The sequence below is a fragment of the Ananas comosus genome, linkage group 10 (genome assembly GCF_001540865.1).
Source record: "Ananas comosus cultivar F153 linkage group 10, ASM154086v1, whole genome shotgun sequence".
Classification (NCBI taxonomy): domain Eukaryota; kingdom Viridiplantae; phylum Streptophyta; class Magnoliopsida; order Poales; family Bromeliaceae; genus Ananas; species Ananas comosus.
This window is the reverse complement of record NC_033630.1, coordinates 945721-962835: the sequence shown is the minus strand read 5'-3', so window position 1 is coordinate 962835 and position 17115 is coordinate 945721. Positions and strand designations below refer to the sequence as shown.

Below are 17115 nucleotides of genomic sequence, written 5' to 3'. Positions count from 1 at the left end.
AACTGGAGAAGGGACGTAGAAAATCTGCACGGTCCATCCGGATGCTTGGTGTTTGAGAGACTGAGAGAGCCTTTTGAACGCAATGAAGTCATGCTGAAACTAGTTCTTTCATGTTGTCTTTTAATATTGTGTAACATAAATGAGAGCATGATGGTTTATCAATTTGTCACTTTGCAATGCTACGGTAATATCAACCAAAAGTAAGTTTTGTTTTTTGTAAATAATATTTGCACCATCTTTTGTCATTATTCTTTTTCCCACAAACTTTCTGTCAGACTTTTAGGTTTGTACAAGAAAAGAGGATATATTTAAATACTCAACGAGCCCAATAAGTTATCCAGCAAGCTTTCTTCTGCTTGGCTTCTCCTTCACAAGCAACCTGAGCTCAAATTTGAAGGTTTGACGGAAGGAAGATGGCTTGTTTGCAAAGTTTGTTATAACCTCTGTTTGGTTACACTATGATAGCATCACAAGGATGACTCTTTAACTTGCTCTCTTTTTAAAAATTTTCTATACGTATCTTCCGAGGAGAGGGACGCATCGACATTTTCTGGAGTAATCTATCATGTCAAAATTGTTACTTGTTTTCACTTGCATCTCATTTAACTTTCCTATAGTCATGGGGATTTGTTCTGTTATTCTTATTGTGCTTCTTTTGTTTAATGTTTTCTACTCTACATATTCGATTTCTTTTAGTTACTAACTGCTGGCTTATGCATGTGAATTCAGAAGAGTTTCTGGCCATAGTATTCTGTGGAGAGAAGTGTAGGAAGAGCCCTGTGCTTTCGATAGAGCCTTGCGCCTTCTCTTCTTGGAATTGTTTCTTTTGCAGGTATTGATCTTATTGCATATGGTGATTTCTTTTCACTTTCTGGTATCCCTCCCTTAAATATAGAGTATGTCTTATTTGCAGCTTATATGGAACCTGATCGACTTGCTCTGCATAGCCATCTCCCGAGCTCCTAGAGCAACATGTGTTTGTCCATTGCAGTTGCAGGTTGCAAGGGATGAGGTTAGTTGTTTTGAGTTTGTTGTCTACTTAGTGCTTCTTTTTTTTATTTTTCTTTTTGTTTGTAGCCTATTGTTATAAAGTTTAGTTTTCTACTTTTTCTATTTTTAGACTGTAATATAGCTTATGTGTAGCCACGCATGGCCGGCTCAACGGACTGATTGAAAAATTACTTGCAAATGGATGTTCAATGTATTTTTAAGTGTCCTCCGGGATAAAGTGTTTTTGCTGGTTTTACGAATTAAGGAATATTCAAGTGGTGCCTGTTGAAGAAATTAAGTTGACTACAAGTTCCAGTTGTTAGTCAATGGCTGGTATATGGTTTTTGTCTATGCATGGTTTTGTTTTAAATGCATCTTATCTATTTCTCTTTTGTCTTTTGCATTGTAGGTTATAGCATTTCAATCACAAGCTTCATCCTAGAAAATCACTGTGAAAACTCTCTGTTAGTCTTAATGTGGTCTCGTTGGCGGTGTCATCAGTGGCATGCAGCTGCACTTCATATACATGAAAATGACTACTTGAAAGACTGCAATAATGTCATAGGTGGGGAGCCAAGGAAGGTTTTTATTGGATGATACAGCATGTCTGATTGTTTCAGTAAGATCAGGTGTCACTAGAGGCAGGTTCAGATGAGAAAGTTTGGAAGTGCTGCAGAATTCAAAACTGAAAACTCTAGTAAAACACCCTGGTGTGCATCAAATAACAAGAAATGAAAAAAGTGAAGTTTGAGATAGGCAGATTTCGAAGCCAGGGAGATTAGTTCTTGGTGAAGATCCAGCGATGCACTTTGGAGGACGAGGTGAAGATCCAGCAATGCACTTGAGCAAGAAACGATCAGTAAAATGCGATTAATTTTTGGATAAAAAAATTGTAGAATTTCAACCAAAAGATGATGGTAGATCCAGCAACGCACTTTGGAGGACGAGGTGAAGTGCTTGCAGTCAACCTGTAGAAGAACCACTAAAAGAATTTTAGTTTTAAAAAAAGTCCAAATGAAGGAATTAACCTCATGGGATCCTGTGGTGAAACAACTTTAGAAACATAATACAATTCAAAGCAAGGATATCTCTTTCTTATTTAATCTACGTGAAAGTTAATTGTCTTTTCGAGGTGCCCTTTCATGGGGCAGTGTCTGCCATGCTGGCCAAAGTACAGTACGGCACACTCTTCTCTCTAAAGGGAAAAATAGAAAAAACTTCGGATTGATCAAAACTTTGGCACAACTATCTAGTCATCCAAACCTTAAAAATAAAATATTATATAAACTTTTATTCTACTTTAATTTACTTTCTGGCTTCCCATTTTTAGTTTGTTTTTGCTTAATAAGTCATAGTTATATAGGAAATTTTTAAGTTTATCAGCGCATTCAAAATATAAGCTTGATAAAAGTAAAATTTTAAGAGACAAATGATCGATCACTGTCACGAGTTATAATTAGTTATGGAATTTGATCACAATTGCAGTGAGATAGTTAACTAGAAAGAATTAAAGGTTTAATAGTAGATAATATATTCAACTATTCTGAGAAATGATTTGGTATTTTATTTTATAAAAAATTAAAAAGATCTTAACCGTTAATTAACGAAGAGTAGCAGGTTAAAAAGTTATTTCATGCCGAGGGTATGTTCGTAACTAAACTAGGCAAAATTTAAAGAAACTTCTGATTAATATTTCAAATTTAGGCATTAATTTTATATTAATTTAAGCATTAATTTAAGGTATTGATTGATATTTCAAATTTAATTATTAATTTTTCACTAATGTAGGCATTATTTTAGGAATTTTAGAAATTTTCTTAAATATTAAATATTTAAGTTTAAAAATAAATTTTATAATATATTTATTGCCCCGTCTCCTATACAAGCTAAGTGCAGCCATTATAATTTTTCGTTTTTAAAAAGTAAATTCCTCTTTTGTTTTATTTGTAAATTATTATTATTTATCATATTTTTAAAGTTTTCGAATTTTGGAGCACGTTTCCTTTCCAATAAGACGCGTATGCGGGCCGTTGTACGGGAGGCGATGCGTGATCCCGACTGGAGTAATTAGTGTGCATCGGGTGTATCCATGAATGTACGAGGCCCGCCCATCCAGCACCCTTAAGGTCAATCCTTACCGTTGAATCACTTGTGGGCGTGCACCAACCTCATGCAATACTTTATCCTGGGTAGTGGAGGCAGGAGGGCCAGATATGCTTCCGGGGGGGGGGTCTGAACATGGTTTACCACATTAGCAACAGACCTTTCCTCATCCATCCCTTCATCTTCCAATCCCCTCTGCATTTGATGAAACAGATTTCATATTCCAACAGACAAAGTGCAGGCAAACTTTTTTTGCATTAATGCGCAGCTGCTATGCCCGGACGGACGCCCATTTCGGCCATGCAATGGTACGGCCACCTCAAAAACTCTGACCGATTCTTTCCTTCTTCCGTCTCTAAGAATTAGCAGTAGTTCAAACTTCAAACGAGACGTGAGTGAGCATTTAGTGCATTTAAACTGTAAAATAACAAATGTCTAAGGGCTGTAGCTACACTGTTCGACGCTTGATCCTTTCGCGACCGCAATAGCTCCCATTTCCGAACCTTGCCATTTAAGAGGAGGGGGAAAGAGAGAGAGAGCGGGACCGAGACAGAGAAAGAGAGCTCGCGCCCATGGCGACGACAACGACGACGCTCGGTTGAGGAGGCGAATGGGAATTCCATCTCCGATTCCTCTCCGCCAAATCGAGGGACTCCTCCGCCGCGAGCGACCCCGCCTCGGATCCTTACCTCCTCCAATCCGTATGCTTTTCCCCTTTGAATTCGTTCTCCTTTTTGGGCAAAAAGTTTGATCCAGGGTTTCGTTCTGGGGCTTATGTGATTGAGGGTGAGGAAGATCTACGAGATTTGTAAGGAATCGGGGTCGGAGGAGTTGGTGGCTCGAGCTTACCCCCATATGAACAAGCTCTTCCAGCGATGCGTCTCTGCGCTTCCCCAGTCGCTGACCTCCAATGGCGTTCTTCTCCTGGTGCGAATTAGCCGATTCGCCATAAGAAGATCTATATTTGTTGTTTTGATTGGGATTTGTTGTTGTAATTTTATTCTCCTGAGTGGATCATCATCATAGTGTAGTTTAGTTTGTTATTTTCCTTTTAGCTTAGGATTTGTTGTCTTGATCGGTATTTTCTTGTCTTTTTTAGAATTCCTGCAATTTGGCTTGATTTTTGCTCCCTACTGCTGAGTATAGTCTAGTTACTTTTTTTTTTTGGTTTGTAGAAGTAGTTTTTAGTTTGTTCTTCTCCATTAACTTTGGTTCCTGACCTCTTAATCTTCATAACTAAGTATCTAATGCTTATTAGTTGTTTCAATAAAGTGTGATCCGTCAAAGGGCTCATCAACTTTGACCAAAATTGCCATATGGTAAAGCTTGGTGCTGATTTGACAATTTCTATCTGAACTAATGGGCATTTTGACGGAAGAAACTTCATTGAAACTGCTGGACATTTCACAGAAGGTCAATACATTGTTGACCTATTATCTGGTTATTTTTCATTAATATAGTGGAAACTGCTAATACTTGCTGCATCTTCTTCTTTTCAGACTGTCCTCCAATTTTTCCTTGATTTTCGAGAAGTGGTTCTGCATGATGCTGATGCTAGTCTAAGCGCCTTCTTTCGGTCATGCCTGAGTAGGTAAAGGATTTCTTATGTATGCTGATAGTAGTGCATCATTAGCATGTTAATATTTTGCGTTTTTGTTACAACCTGTAAGAATAGAAATGATTCTAGATGGATGTAGTTTTCAGTCATTGACAAACACAACAACTACTATATTCGACGAATTAGAAGGAACACATACATTTGCTTCTTTTTAGGCATCATACTTTGTTTGTTTTACTCTGAACCATCCTTGTATGTTTTAAGATTGCAATATTGAAATGTACCGGATCCTTGTGTTAGTATGGGATGAAAATATAAGTACCTCATGTAATTGTTGCGTGATGATTTCTTTTTGGCTTGCAGAGAGTTTGCAGATACTGTTGTTGCCGAACATGCACTTGAGTTTCTTAATGCGAACACAGCGAAGATTCTCAGATCTCATCCTTCCATACTGCCACAGGTAAGCTACAGGGTATCATGTATACATAGTATCTTGTTTACATGAGCATATATAATTTCAACAAACTTTCTGCTTTTAAGAATGAGGTGGGACTATTGGGGTTTAAAATTTTGAAATTCAAGTATGATTTGGGTCTGGGTAGGGTTCGGGTATGGTCACAATAGATGTGCACATGCACCGCAAATGGTGGTATAATGAAAAAGCTATCAAGAAGGGATATCGCTGCCCCCTTCCACGCTCTTCAGCATTGCATCCAACTTTCTCATCTCATCGATCCGAGCCTCCTGAACCAAACCCTGTAAACCTTTCCGCTCAACCCCCGTCTGATCGGGACACAATCCAACACTATCTTTGCCAGAGTCCTTAGGGCATCGAGCATCCTCTCGAGCCTGCAAAATCCTATTTTAATATAATGCTTCTTCCAGAAGTACTGTTTAGACAACACTTCATCTACGTCGTACAGTAGGATCCAATAAGAACAAAAAGTAGAAAAAGAATGAAGGGAATGTAGGAGCTCATAGCCCAATAATGCTCTTTGCTTATTTATTCCAACCCGCACTGTAAATTCTATCAGGTTGGGTCTGGATAGTTGATATATTGTATCCGTACCCTAAAAAGAGATGGATAGAAAAATATATAAAAATATATATACCCTACCCACTTAGTTTCTGGTTAGATTTGGGTCCGGATACTTAAGTTAATAATATACCCATCGGGTCTATTTGAGCGGATTTGGGTAATGACTACCCGTATACTACCCACTTAAGATCGGATATGGATCGGGTACAGGTCAGGTCTAAATCAGGTATGGATACCCGTATGCATATTTTTTTATGAACTTTAGTAAACAACCTATAGACAAACCATGAACCTCCCATTATAGAAAACTCGTATTCTAATTACTTTTACCTAGTCAAGTAAAATTTGTTCAAAAGAAAAATTTAAGGAGTAAATAGAATGGCTAGGGTTAAAAAGATAAGGAGGAAAATTTTAAAAAAAAGGACTAAAAATAGCAACAAGGGTTTTCACAGAACTCTTCATTTATAAGTTCTATTGAAATTGATCCGTCAACTTCAAATCTTTTTTTTTTTTATTTACTAACGGGTTATTTTGGTGCATCTGAGTCCTGGGAAGCAACGCCTTGACCCTACATTCAAGCCACTCGGGCTTTAGGTAATAGTAGTTCTTTACAGTTATGACTATTAGTATATAGGCTCGAGATCAACCAGTTATTTAATAAACAAGTGAATATGAGTTCAAATAATATATGTCTAGTGTATTGAAGGTCTCAAACTTTTATGGAATCTCTCCAGCTACTTAAACTACAACGCACTGTTCATACTGTGCTTCGCTCATAATTAGTGTTTGCTTTCTAACAGCCATGAATTGCGGCTGCAAATGGTTTGAGCTTAATTAACTGTGAAAGTAAAGCTACGGTCTAACATCAATATGAGCAGAAACTCTTAAGTTTCCGTTGCACAGATCGAGTTCAAAGATGGATTTACGAATGTTGATGGAGGTTAATCAAAACTGGCTTATACGGTCTAATGTTGTTGATTTATGAATTTCCTATGTTGTTTCATCATTGTTTGATACATGTGGGGGTTGGGGCGGTGGGGAATAAAGGGTTATTCCTCTCTTCATATCCAAACACAAAAAAAAAGTGGAACAACTTTGAAATCGAATTCAAAATGTAAATTTAAATTTAAAATTCAAGTTCAAAATTTAAATATGAATTTAAACTTGAAATTTTATTTAAATCTAAATTTGAATTTAAAATTGAATTTAAATTCTAATAGAAAAATGGAATTTGAGTTTAAAAGTTGAATCTAAAATTAAAAATTAAATTCAAACTTTGGATCTATTGAATTAAAAAATTCGAATACAAAATCTTAATTTGACCATGATTTCCATCTTGAAAAGCAAATTTGAATTTAGAAGTTTGAATACAATATCTAAATTTAAATTAAAAATTCGAATATAAAATTTAAATCTAAATTCAAATTTAGTCAAAATTTGAATTCAAAGTTTAAATTCAGTAAATTTAATTTTATATTAAATTTAACATATAATTAAAACTAAAATTTTAATTTAAAAACTGAATTTAAACTAAAGTTATTTTTAAGTTAAAATTGAAAGTATTTTGGAAAAAAATAAAAAATAGGAAAATTGAAAAATTAAAAACATTCAATGATTTCAAATATTTAACAAATTTTTTTATGACTTTCTTTTGTGCACAGTATTTTTTTTTTTTGTCTTAGTTTCAAATTTTTAATAAATTTTTGAGCAATTCTTTTTGGGGAATAGTAATAAATCTATTAAGTTTTACAGGTTCAAATATTTATCCGGCTATTAAATGGAAAGAGGCTTATAGTTCGTGTTAGCTTAAGTGACACTGTGAGAGAACTCAGATATTTGATTGGGAGGAAAACGGGCATCCCGTTGGAAGAATGCAATATTTACAGTCAGATATCAATTTGAAGAGAGAATGCATTGATTCAGAAACCCAACGATTCTGAAAAACGCAGTGCATGCAGATTGAATGCTTTGAGACTATTTAGAGAATGCACAAATCATGTGTGCATCCAACTTTAGTGATTGAACTACGTAATATAAGCAAAAGACTGTAAACTACATATATTTTGGACTAAGTTCAAATAGAATAAGTAGACAAAATAAGAATAACTGAACAAATCCGCATGACTATAGAAAAGTCAAATGAAATGCGAGTGAAATAAGTAACAATTTTGACATGATCCACAAAAGGTTGATTCATCCCTCAAGATNTTTCTTTTCTTTTTTTTTATATTGATCTATATACTATAATATTTTTATCCTTAAAAATAATAATTTAATTTTTATTAACTAAAAGATGGTGCAACTAAAATTTATAAGAAGTATGATATCTGATTAGTTAAGAATACATACTTTATGAGTTGTATCTCCGATAAACACTACTTTCTGTTAATAAAAATTAAATTATTATTTTTAAGGATAAAAATATTATAGTATATAGATCAATATAAAAAAAAAGAAAAGAAATAGATTACCTTATAAAAGGATAAGGAACCATACTACAAATGCCGCAAGCGCCCCCTGTATACTCTGCGCCCCTCTTCAATCTCATGTATCCTTCTTCCCCCAATTAAGTAGTCTCATGTATCCTTCTTCCCCCAATTAGGTAGTCTCCTTCCTGCGGATCTACTCCCTACTCAACGATCAAAACCTCATGATTTAGGTTTGATTTTTCAGTTGGGTAACCTTGAAAAACTCCTCCATCATACTTATACCAACTTTTGTCCACTCCTACCGCCGCGACAACCGGCAGCAAATCAACTATCTTCTACAGACTTTTCTCATCTATGTCAAAGTACCTGCGATACCTGTCGATGTGTGCGACATGGTGACTCGCTAACTTACGATTGCACTTGCCCTTTTGCCCTTGTATTCTGTGAAATGATAGATTCCCAAAGGGGGAAACGGGTACCCATCCCAACTAGTAATTCCACCATTAAGTAGTATATAATGAAATGCCAATGATGAATTCTCATATTCTCCGCTTGGATTGTTCATGAGAATACCGGTATCGGTGCAGTCGAGTATAAGATAAAAAAAAGATATTACACTTTATTTGGTCGCTTGACTGAGAGGGGGAAGCATCCCTTTCCTTCGGCGTGCATGTAGAGTCGTATCTGTCGCATGTATGCGCAAGATGGATGACTTCAAGAGACAAATCATGACACCAAAAGAAGAAAAACATATAGATTGGCGAGAGAAAGACGCAGCTATTCCCGTAAAAAACTAATTTAAATGTGGTAAGTACAAATTTTTTCATCAAATAGATAAAAACGACTTTATATTATTTTTTTTTTAAAAAAAATAATTTTATCTTTTTTTTTATATTTTGTTTTATTGTATTATAGATTGCTGCTGGGCATTTGCAACAGCAACAGCAATGGAGAGCCTCCACGCAATTAAAAAAGAAGAACTAATCAACTTATAGGTTTTCCTGCACCGATAAGTTGATCAGTTCTTTTTTAATTGCGTGAAGGCTCTCCATTGTTGTTGCTGCTGCAAATGCCCAGCAGCAATCTATAATACAATAAAACAAAATATATAAAAAAAGGATAAAATTGCTTTTTCCAAAAAAAAATATATAATATAAAGTAATTTTTATTTATTTGATGAAAAAATTTATATTTACCACATTTAAATTGGTTTTTTACGGGAGTAACTGCACTTTTCTCTCGCCAATCTATATGTTTTTCTTCTTTTGATGTCATGATTTGTCTCTTGAAGTCATCTATCTTGTGCATACATGCGACAGATACGACTCTATATGCACGCCGAAGGAAAGGGATGCTTCCCCCTCTCATTTGAGCGACCAAATAAAGTGTAATGTCTTTTTTTATCTTATACTTGACTGCACCGATACCAGTATTTTCATGAACAATCCAAGGGGAATATGGAAATTCAACATTGGCATTTCATTATATACTACTTAATAGTGGAATTACTAGTTGGGATGGGTACCCGTTTCCCCGTTTGGGAATCTATCATTTCACGGGATACAAGGACAAGTGCAATCGTAAGTTAGCGAGTCACCATGTCGCACACATCGACAGGTATCACAGCTACTTTGACATAGATGAGAAGAGTTTGGAGAAGATAGTTGATTTGCAGCCGGTTGTTGCGGCGGTAGGAGTGGACAAAAGTTGGTATAAGTATGATGGAGGAGTTTTTCAAGGTTGCCCAACTGAAAGATCAAACCTAAATCATGAGGTTTTGATCATTGGGTAGGTAGTAGATCCGCAGGAAGGAGACTACCTAATTGGGGGAAGAAGGATACATGAGATTGAAGAGGGGCGCAGAGGATACAGGGGGCGCTTGCGGCATTTGTAGTATGGTTCCTTATTCTTTTATAAGGTAATTCTATTTCTTTTTTTTTTTTTTTTGATATTGACCTATATACTATAATATTTTTATCCTTAAAAATAATAATTTAATTTTTATTAACAGAGAGTAGTGTTTATCGGAGATACAACTCATAAGGTATGTATTCTTAACTAATCAGATATCATGCTTCTTGTAAATTTTATTTGCACCATCTTTTAATTCATTATTTTATTTTTTCCAAAATTTTTTGTTAGAATTTCAGGTCTGTACCACAACAGAGAGAATATACTTGCGAAGGAGAAATCAAGTACAAGACATTTCTTATACCGCTCTTGAGGGATGAATCAACCTTTTGTGGATCATGTCAAAATTGTTACTTGTTTCACTCGCATTTCATTTGACTTTTCTATAGTCATGCGGATTTGTTCAGTTATTCTTATTTTGTCTACTTATTCTATTTGAACTTAGTCCAAAATATATATAGTTTACAGTCTTTTGCTTATATTACGTAGTTCAATCACTAAAGTTGGATGCACACATGATATGTGCATTCTCTAAATAGTCTCAAAGCATTCAATCTGCATGCACTGCGTTCTTTCTTTATTGTTTAAGAAAGTTACTCTTTTAGTCATTGTTTACAGTGATAATAGCATGATACACATTGATCGTCTTGAGTATTATATCAGAGAAGAGCTCAACAAAACAGCACCTCGAACTACGGTCGTCTTGCATCCTGTAAAGGTATTTCGAGATGAGTTATAGATGATACTTCATTTGTCCTATCACTAACTGTTTATGCTTGTTTCTTCAATCAATTTGCCGGATCTGAGCATTCAGGTTGTCATCACAAATCTAGATAATGAATCGATAATAAATGTTGATGCAAAAAAGTGGCCCGCTGCTCTTTCAAATGATGGTTCTTCCTACTACAAGGTACTTTCATGCAAATCCTTAACACACTCGCTCAGAGGTATTTATACATGGATGAAGGTCGCAAAATGCACATTTCACACGCTCTTGTTATAGGTTCCTTTCACAAGTATTCTTTACATTGAACGCTCGGATTTTCGCAAAAACGATTCGAAAGATTACTATGGCCTCGCTCCTGGTAAATCTGTCCTCCTCAGGCAAGTGATTCAGAAGAATGAAGTTCACAGCTTGCTCTAATAGTCGCTAACATATAGTTAATAAACTGGTGCAATTTTTTTTCTTTTCTGAAATTGCAGATATGCCTTTCCAATAAAGTGCACAGATGTTATATATGGTGACGACGAAAATAGTGTTATTGAAATTCATGCTGAGTATGATTTTTTGAAGAAAACAAAACCGAAGGCATTGATTTTTCTTTCTTTCTGTATAATACAGTAAAATTCTACGGTGTAATACATAAGTATTTATTGACTTTCTTGATAACTAAGTAGGGTGTTCTACATTGGGTTGCCCAACCTTCTCCTGGAGTTGAACCTTTGAAGGTGGAAGTCAGACTATTCGAGAAATTGTTCCTTTCAGAGGTCCGTATTAGTATCAGCATGCTTCATTCCTTTTCCTTCTCTCTCGCTTCTTCTCTCTCACTCTCTGGAGTGGAACTCTAAAATATATGTTCTCTGATGGTAAATTGTCCTATTGCTTTTTAGAATCCTGCTGAACTAGAAGATTGGCTATCCGATCCGAATCCGAATTCGAAGGAGGTGATACACGAAGCATATGCTGTACTATCGCTTGCTAGTGCTGTGTTAGGTGACAAATATCAATTTGAAAGGCTTGGTAATCTCCAATTTTAGTTCATTCCTTTTGTTTCATATAAATTAAAGCTTAATCAAATCTCAAGTTTTAAAGTGCTAATTTCTATGACTAATGTTAGGATAGAAATAGATGAACTTACGTGTGACAATCAAACCATTTTCTTCGTTTTAAGCTTTTTGTGCTCTCGCATTTTAATGGCTTCATTGCTTATCCATCTTATTCTCTCCGAGATGATTTATTCACATAAACTTGTTTAATTTCGAAACGTGCTTTATTTTTCACCTTTTTTTTTTTTTTTTTGTAAATCCAGGTTACTTTGCTGTGGATCCTGATACTAATTCTGAGAAGCCTGTTTTCAACAGAACTGTTACTCTCCGGGACGCTTATTCCAAAGGTGGAATCAAATAGGTTGAATCACACCAGTAAATTAATTCTCAGGAACTGTAAAACAAAAAATAAATAGAATGAAAATGAATAAAACGAACACCGGGTTTCTTGATTAATTGTAGCTGCTACTGATTTGTTTGCTTAAAATACTACGTCGAAGGCGAATGTTCTGTTGTAGATAATTTTGCTGTTTATGTTTCCAGGCAATCTCGCATTATTGAAAAGAAAAGAAAGTCGGTGGGTTGTCTGGACGGAAAAAAACAACATTATTTTCAGTACTAAACTTTTCAATGCTACCCAGGCTATTGAGCGCATCATACGTCTGATGGAATCGTGGACACAGCTTTGATGATTGCATCAGCTTTCTGCTCTTCTTCTTAAATTTTTTTTTTCCCTCACCTTTCTCTCTCCTCTTCCTTTTTTACCTAATCTCTTTTCTGCTTTATTCTTGTACTGTTTTCTGGCACTGCCTCGGAGGTTTTAGCTGTTTTCATCTTGTATGCTTAGTTTATTTGCTTAATGAATGAAGTAGATAGCTTGTTACCTCTTTTTCAAAAAAGAAAAGAAAAGAAAGTTTGTCGCTCTCTGAACTTTTTTATAGGGCAGAAGTTATGCACTGGTGCTGCATAGTTTATCATCTGACTAGCATGGACTACCAATTGCCTTTATTTTACAATTCCCACCGTTCGACAAGTGAACTTTTTTAAAAAATATATACATAAAAAACTAGGGTTTTTTTTTTCCTTTTTTCTTTTAAAGGCGTTCCCGAGATTTAAATTTTTTATTGAAAATTTATTTTTCATGAAATCTATTTTTATGATAGAATTCCTGTCCTATGAGAATATTTTATTTGGTACATATCTTAGCATATATGAAAATATATTATCTCTACGTTGGGTCCCACAATGAAAGTATCCAACTATAAAATTATCATAGTACCCTTTTTATAGAAACTAATATTATATATTATTTTACATCGAATTAATTGTATAAAAATCATAACTACTTGAATAAATTAAATTTAAAATTTGGGAATAAGTATAAAATTTGGAAAATAATGAGATTGGGTGGTAAAACCAAAATTTCGAAAGGCTTGATAGCTGGTTCAACATTATTTATAGTTTAGATAAGTTTTGTACATTTTTACCAAATTACAATCTAAATGGTCAAAAAGTTTTGCAAAATTGTCAACTGAGTTAGAAAATATTCTACTCACGATTCGTTAGTGTATCGAGAATCGGTAGTAGTCAAAGAAGATGTTGTCTACAGTTTCTAGTTGTTTCCCGGTCGACCTAAGGTCCGAGCTCAGTTAATCGCCTTATAATAGAGTTTATTGCGCCCACAATTGGTTGACTGTCAAAACTCGAAGCTAGTCCAGAGTTCGGGCGATCGATCATGCCACTTGCAGAACCACAAAAATAAAACAAAAACATATCAAATCAACGCCCAAAAGATGCCCAATTCCGCAAAATGATCTAAACATGAGGAGGAGGTAATATGCAAAGTTAGTTATGATGGGTTTCAAGTTTTAGGGCACAATCGGTTTTGCCACTTGCTCTAGAAATAGTCAATTTTTCTTGTTTGTTTTCACCTCGTTTCTATAAGGTCTTACTGCCTCAGTTTTTTTAGTCAAGTTCATTATCCTAATAAACGAAACTTGCTATTTTTTTTTCTAAAAAAAGAGAAAAAAAATTAGAATAATACTTTTCAGAAAATATTTTTCTAGAAAATTTTAGGTAATGCATAACAACAGGGTGTGGTACCAGCACCGTAAGGCAAAACTCCAAATCACAAATACAGCTCTGAATTGAAAAAGAGAACTGCCAGAGTGAAAAAGCACAAGAGAGAGATTGCTTTCTCTTATCCATGTCCATCCAGATCTTATGAATTCTGAAAAAACGTAAATTTATTGACTAACCCATTTGGTATTTTAATTGATCCATTTAGTATTAATAGACAAAATGGAGTTAGAATAAAAATATATATAAATATAATTCTTTATTTTACAACAGAACTATAGAACATACATCGTAACCGATGCATTACGACATGCATAACCTAATATTAGGTACGAAAAAAAAAAATCTTCATTGTCCTTTCTTTTTTATATATGCTATAATCTTCGTGCAATTCCAAATGAATCCTTAGCTTGGAGTATTACAAGTCATGATCTGATGTAGGGAGAAGAACCTGGATAGCCCCTAAAATAAATAAAGAAAGCAACGCATACAGGTTAAGTATTTTCAGCTTGAAGTATATTTTTTGGTTAAAACTATGAACACTCCTCAACATAAAAACATGCCAGACTCGAGAGTTTTTTTGAAAATTTTTAAAAAATTTATTATAAAAGTTGAATGGCTAGCTGGATGAAAACTATCGATCGAGCTAGGCATCCAGCACACTCCATCTGACCGGTGAGTTCCAGTAACTCAACATCGCACGGTGGATGCGCCATGTAATCAGTTCACTTTGTACGTCTCAAGCGATCACATCTCTCACTACTCAACCAGACCATCCGTGGTTGTTGGCAGTTTGTTGAAATTTAGAGTTGGGGCTCAGAAGTGATGATTACCCAGCTCTGCTCTCATATACCCTAATCCTGTAAGGATAAGGAAGGAGCTTACTGTACGTTTTGGCTCCACAAATTCTTCCAAAGCATGCTGGTAATTAAAGCCCAAAACTCGTAAACTAAGCAGCAGCTCAACAGATAAACACGGCTGGCGAGTGATTGAGATGTTAACTGTATGTATTGTAAAGAATAACAGGGGTTAGAAAAGGTTTTCACCGGACAGGATCTCGGGCGTAGACGTTTGCAAATTGACTTTGTCGAACAGGGGATGGACCAGGCAGGTTCCCGAAGGAATGGCCATCAGGATTGGAGTCCACGGAATGCGGTCGGCCCTTCACACACTTGAACTTCTTGCCGCAATCCGTATCTGCATCAAGCGTACCGAACAAGCGAGCTAGCTAGCATGCATATAGACGAGCAGAGGGTATTAATAAAAGAGGTTTCTGCTGCCGGCAGATCATTCATACCATTTGGAGCGGGAGAGGGGGCGGAGGCGGAGGCGGAGGCGGAAGCGGAGGCGGAAGACACCAGTGCGGAGGCGCTGCAGCCAAACAACATGAGCAAGAGCACGGAGAGGACTAGGAAAGCCTTCGACAGCATTTTAGACTTTTAGTTAGTTAAATAACTAAAATAGGGTTGATCCCTGTTTAATCAAAAAAAAAAAAGTTAGTTAAATAACCACTTCGGAACGAAGTTACCCTCAGCTCTTAATTGGGACGCATATATATATGTAAAGTACAACAGCGCTTTTAATTATTTCTATCAACCACGTTTATAGGCGATCGATCGTATCGAAGGTGGCATTCCCGTGTGAACTTCATGACCAGCAAGGGCATGCAGATGCCGTTTCCACGGGTGCAACATCTTGCGGTCGTTTATTCGTAATTTTAAAAGATGAGTGCGTTGGCACTCATTACTTTTTTCATTTGCCACTATGAACGCGTACATCCATAAAGGGCAAAGCCATAAGCATCGAAAAGGACGTTTCCCCCCGCGCATTTCACACGGACACTAGGCTTTTTGACCGCATATATATAATTGCAGAAAAGAATAACTATCTTGTGTATCTATAAAGCAGGTATAAATTTTACATCAAATTTAAGTATTAACGCAACCGTTTCAAATTTTTAGTTTTAAAAAATGAGGATGTGAAGAGAGGAGATTCTTTGATAAATTTGATGTAAGATTTACACCTATATGTAACATTGCTCATAATTATAAGGGCTTATTCAGAAACTATTAAAAATTTTATATATTATTTTTTACTTCGGTATTAATATGTTTTAATACTGTATTACTTTATTTTAAAGTTCTATATTCATATACTATTGTAAAAAGCAAGAAGTCCAAACACTATAAAATATCAAACTTAATTTTTGATATTTACCCTCTCTTTCTCTTTATATTGATATATACTACTGAAACTTTTTTTTTCTACAAACCAAATACTATAAAATATCAAACTTAATTTTTGATAACACTATAAAATATCAAACTTTTTTCCTATCATAATTTTTTTTTCAAAAAATTTTTTTTTCACGATTTTTTGTACAACCAAACACCCTCTTAGTGATTTTTGTTGTTGGCTGATTTTTTGGACGGCTTGTAAATTAATCTACATAAATAGTTTTTAAGTTTTCCATAATTGTTTGGGTGATGGATTATTCAAGGTAGAAGATACTGTCCATATTTTAATTGAATGGACCGAGAACAAGAACTAGATAATGTGCATATTTTGTTTTGAAGGATTCGAACCCAACCCAAAAACGTAAATTGATAGATAGAAAAATTCCTCATATTGTATAAATGTTAGGATTTTTTTCCCAAGCATGTGAATAGAAGTGAACATCCCAGCGAAATTTTTTTTTTTTCTTTTTTTTTTGATAGATAAGTAGCATGCTATCTGTTTCGTTTATTTTATTTAGAAATAAACTTAGCTGAAAATATGAATCAACTAGGATTTGAACTTGGAACCTCGGATATCAATCTCTAAATTCTTTATCACTTACGTTAGGAACAATCGGTCCAGCGAAAGTAGTTTTGGTCGTCGTTTGAACGAGATTGCGTTCACTCTGGAGTCCCGTCAACAGGTCGAGTCTTCAAGCAGGTCGAAAGCTAAGTTTTCTTTTCTTTTTTCTTTCCTCTTTTTTATTGTGAAAAGTATTACATTTGGTGCCTAACAAACAGTTTTCTGAATAAAGAATTGAAGTATAAAGCAAAAGGTGTAGATGCATTATGTGGTGGTAGTTATGGGATTTGTCCCTGCAACCCCACCCAAAAGATAAGGAGAATAAAAATTGTGACTTGAGTAAATGACCAAGTCCTCCACTTAAGTCCGCGAGAATAGGTACTTGACTAGCGTAGGAGGGATCGACATCTATAATAATTTCATGCAACACATTTATTTGC

At 35.2% G+C, this 17115-nt stretch overlaps 3 protein-coding genes across 8 annotated transcripts; 2 read left to right on the top strand and 1 right to left on the bottom strand.

Annotated features, from left to right (window-relative positions):
* Positions 3408-7727, top strand: LOC109716781. Of its 2 annotated transcripts, none has more exons than XM_020242351.1 (4): positions 3408-4020; positions 4593-4680; positions 5015-5111; positions 7443-7727. In XM_020242351.1, the coding sequence occupies exons 1-4, from the start codon at positions 3949-3951 to the stop codon at positions 7465-7467; spliced, it is 282 nt and encodes a 93-aa protein (XP_020097940.1). In that variant the 5' UTR covers positions 3408-3948; the 3' UTR covers positions 7468-7727. The 2 variants fall into 2 exon arrangements, with proteins under 2 accessions (XP_020097940.1, XP_020097939.1); XM_020242350.1 differs by having other exon boundaries at positions 3413-4020; positions 4593-4684.
* On the top strand, positions 7978-12680 carry LOC109716775 (glutamine--tRNA ligase). Of its 2 annotated transcripts, XM_020242333.1 has the most exons (8): positions 8271-10748; positions 10845-10940; positions 11034-11134; positions 11234-11339; positions 11429-11518; positions 11642-11771; positions 12061-12144; positions 12341-12680. In XM_020242333.1, exons 1-8 carry the CDS (start codon positions 10590-10592, stop codon positions 12484-12486), a joined length of 912 nt encoding a protein of 303 aa, XP_020097922.1. In that variant the 5' UTR covers positions 8271-10589; the 3' UTR covers positions 12487-12680. The 2 variants fall into 2 exon arrangements, with proteins under 2 accessions (XP_020097923.1, XP_020097922.1); XM_020242334.1 differs by having other exon boundaries at positions 7978-10748; positions 11642-11695; positions 12061-12433.
* LOC109716560 lies at positions 14100-15589 on the bottom strand. 4 transcript variants are annotated; one of them, XM_020242078.1, is made up of 4 exons: positions 15474-15589; positions 15174-15349; positions 14923-15073; positions 14100-14338 (listed from the first exon to the last, which is right to left on the bottom strand). In XM_020242078.1, exons 2-4 carry the CDS (start codon positions 15304-15306, stop codon positions 14302-14304), a joined length of 321 nt encoding a protein of 106 aa, XP_020097667.1. In that variant the 5' UTR covers positions 15307-15349; positions 15474-15589; the 3' UTR covers positions 14100-14301. The 4 variants fall into 4 exon arrangements, with proteins under 4 accessions (XP_020097667.1, XP_020097668.1, XP_020097669.1 ...); XM_020242079.1 differs by having other exon boundaries at positions 15477-15589; XM_020242080.1 differs by lacking the exon at positions 15474-15589 and adding an exon at positions 15386-15423 and having other exon boundaries at positions 15174-15294.

What these genes read in the sequence shown, in the direction of transcription:
- LOC109716781 (XM_020242350.1), top strand. Translation starts at nt 3,949, where the DNA reads ATGAACAAGCTCTTCCAGCGATGCGTCTCTGCGCTTCCCCAGTCGCTG. An exon ending in CCAATGGCGTTCTTCTCCTG is followed by an intron (nt 4,021 to 4,592) that starts GTGCGAATTAGC and finishes TCTTCTTTTCAG; the next exon opens with ACTGTCCTCCAATTTTTCCT. An exon ending in TTTCGGTCATGCCTGAGTAG is followed by an intron (nt 4,685 to 5,014) that starts GTAAAGGATTTC and finishes TTTGGCTTGCAG; the next exon opens with AGAGTTTGCAGATACTGTTG.
- LOC109716775 (XM_020242333.1), top strand. Translation starts at nt 10,590, where the DNA reads ATGCACTGCGTTCTTTCTTTATTGTTTAAGAAAGTTACTCTTTTAGTC. An exon ending in ATGGTTCTTCCTACTACAAG is followed by an intron (nt 10,941 to 11,033) that starts GTACTTTCATGC and finishes CTCTTGTTATAG; the next exon opens with GTTCCTTTCACAAGTATTCT. An exon ending in AGAAATTGTTCCTTTCAGAG is followed by an intron (nt 11,519 to 11,641) that starts GTCCGTATTAGT and finishes ATTGCTTTTTAG; the next exon opens with AATCCTGCTGAACTAGAAGA.
- LOC109716560 (XM_020242078.1), bottom strand. Translation starts at nt 15,306, where the DNA reads ATGCTGTCGAAGGCTTTCCTAGTCCTCTCCGTGCTCTTGCTCATGTTG. An exon ending in CCCCTCTCCCGCTCCAAATG is followed by an intron (nt 15,074 to 15,173) that starts GTATGAATGATC and finishes CGCTTGATGCAG; the next exon opens with ATACGGATTGCGGCAAGAAG. An exon ending in TACGCCCGAGATCCTGTCCG is followed by an intron (nt 14,339 to 14,922) that starts GTGAAAACCTTT and finishes TATTTATTTTAG; the next exon opens with GGGCTATCCAGGTTCTTCTC.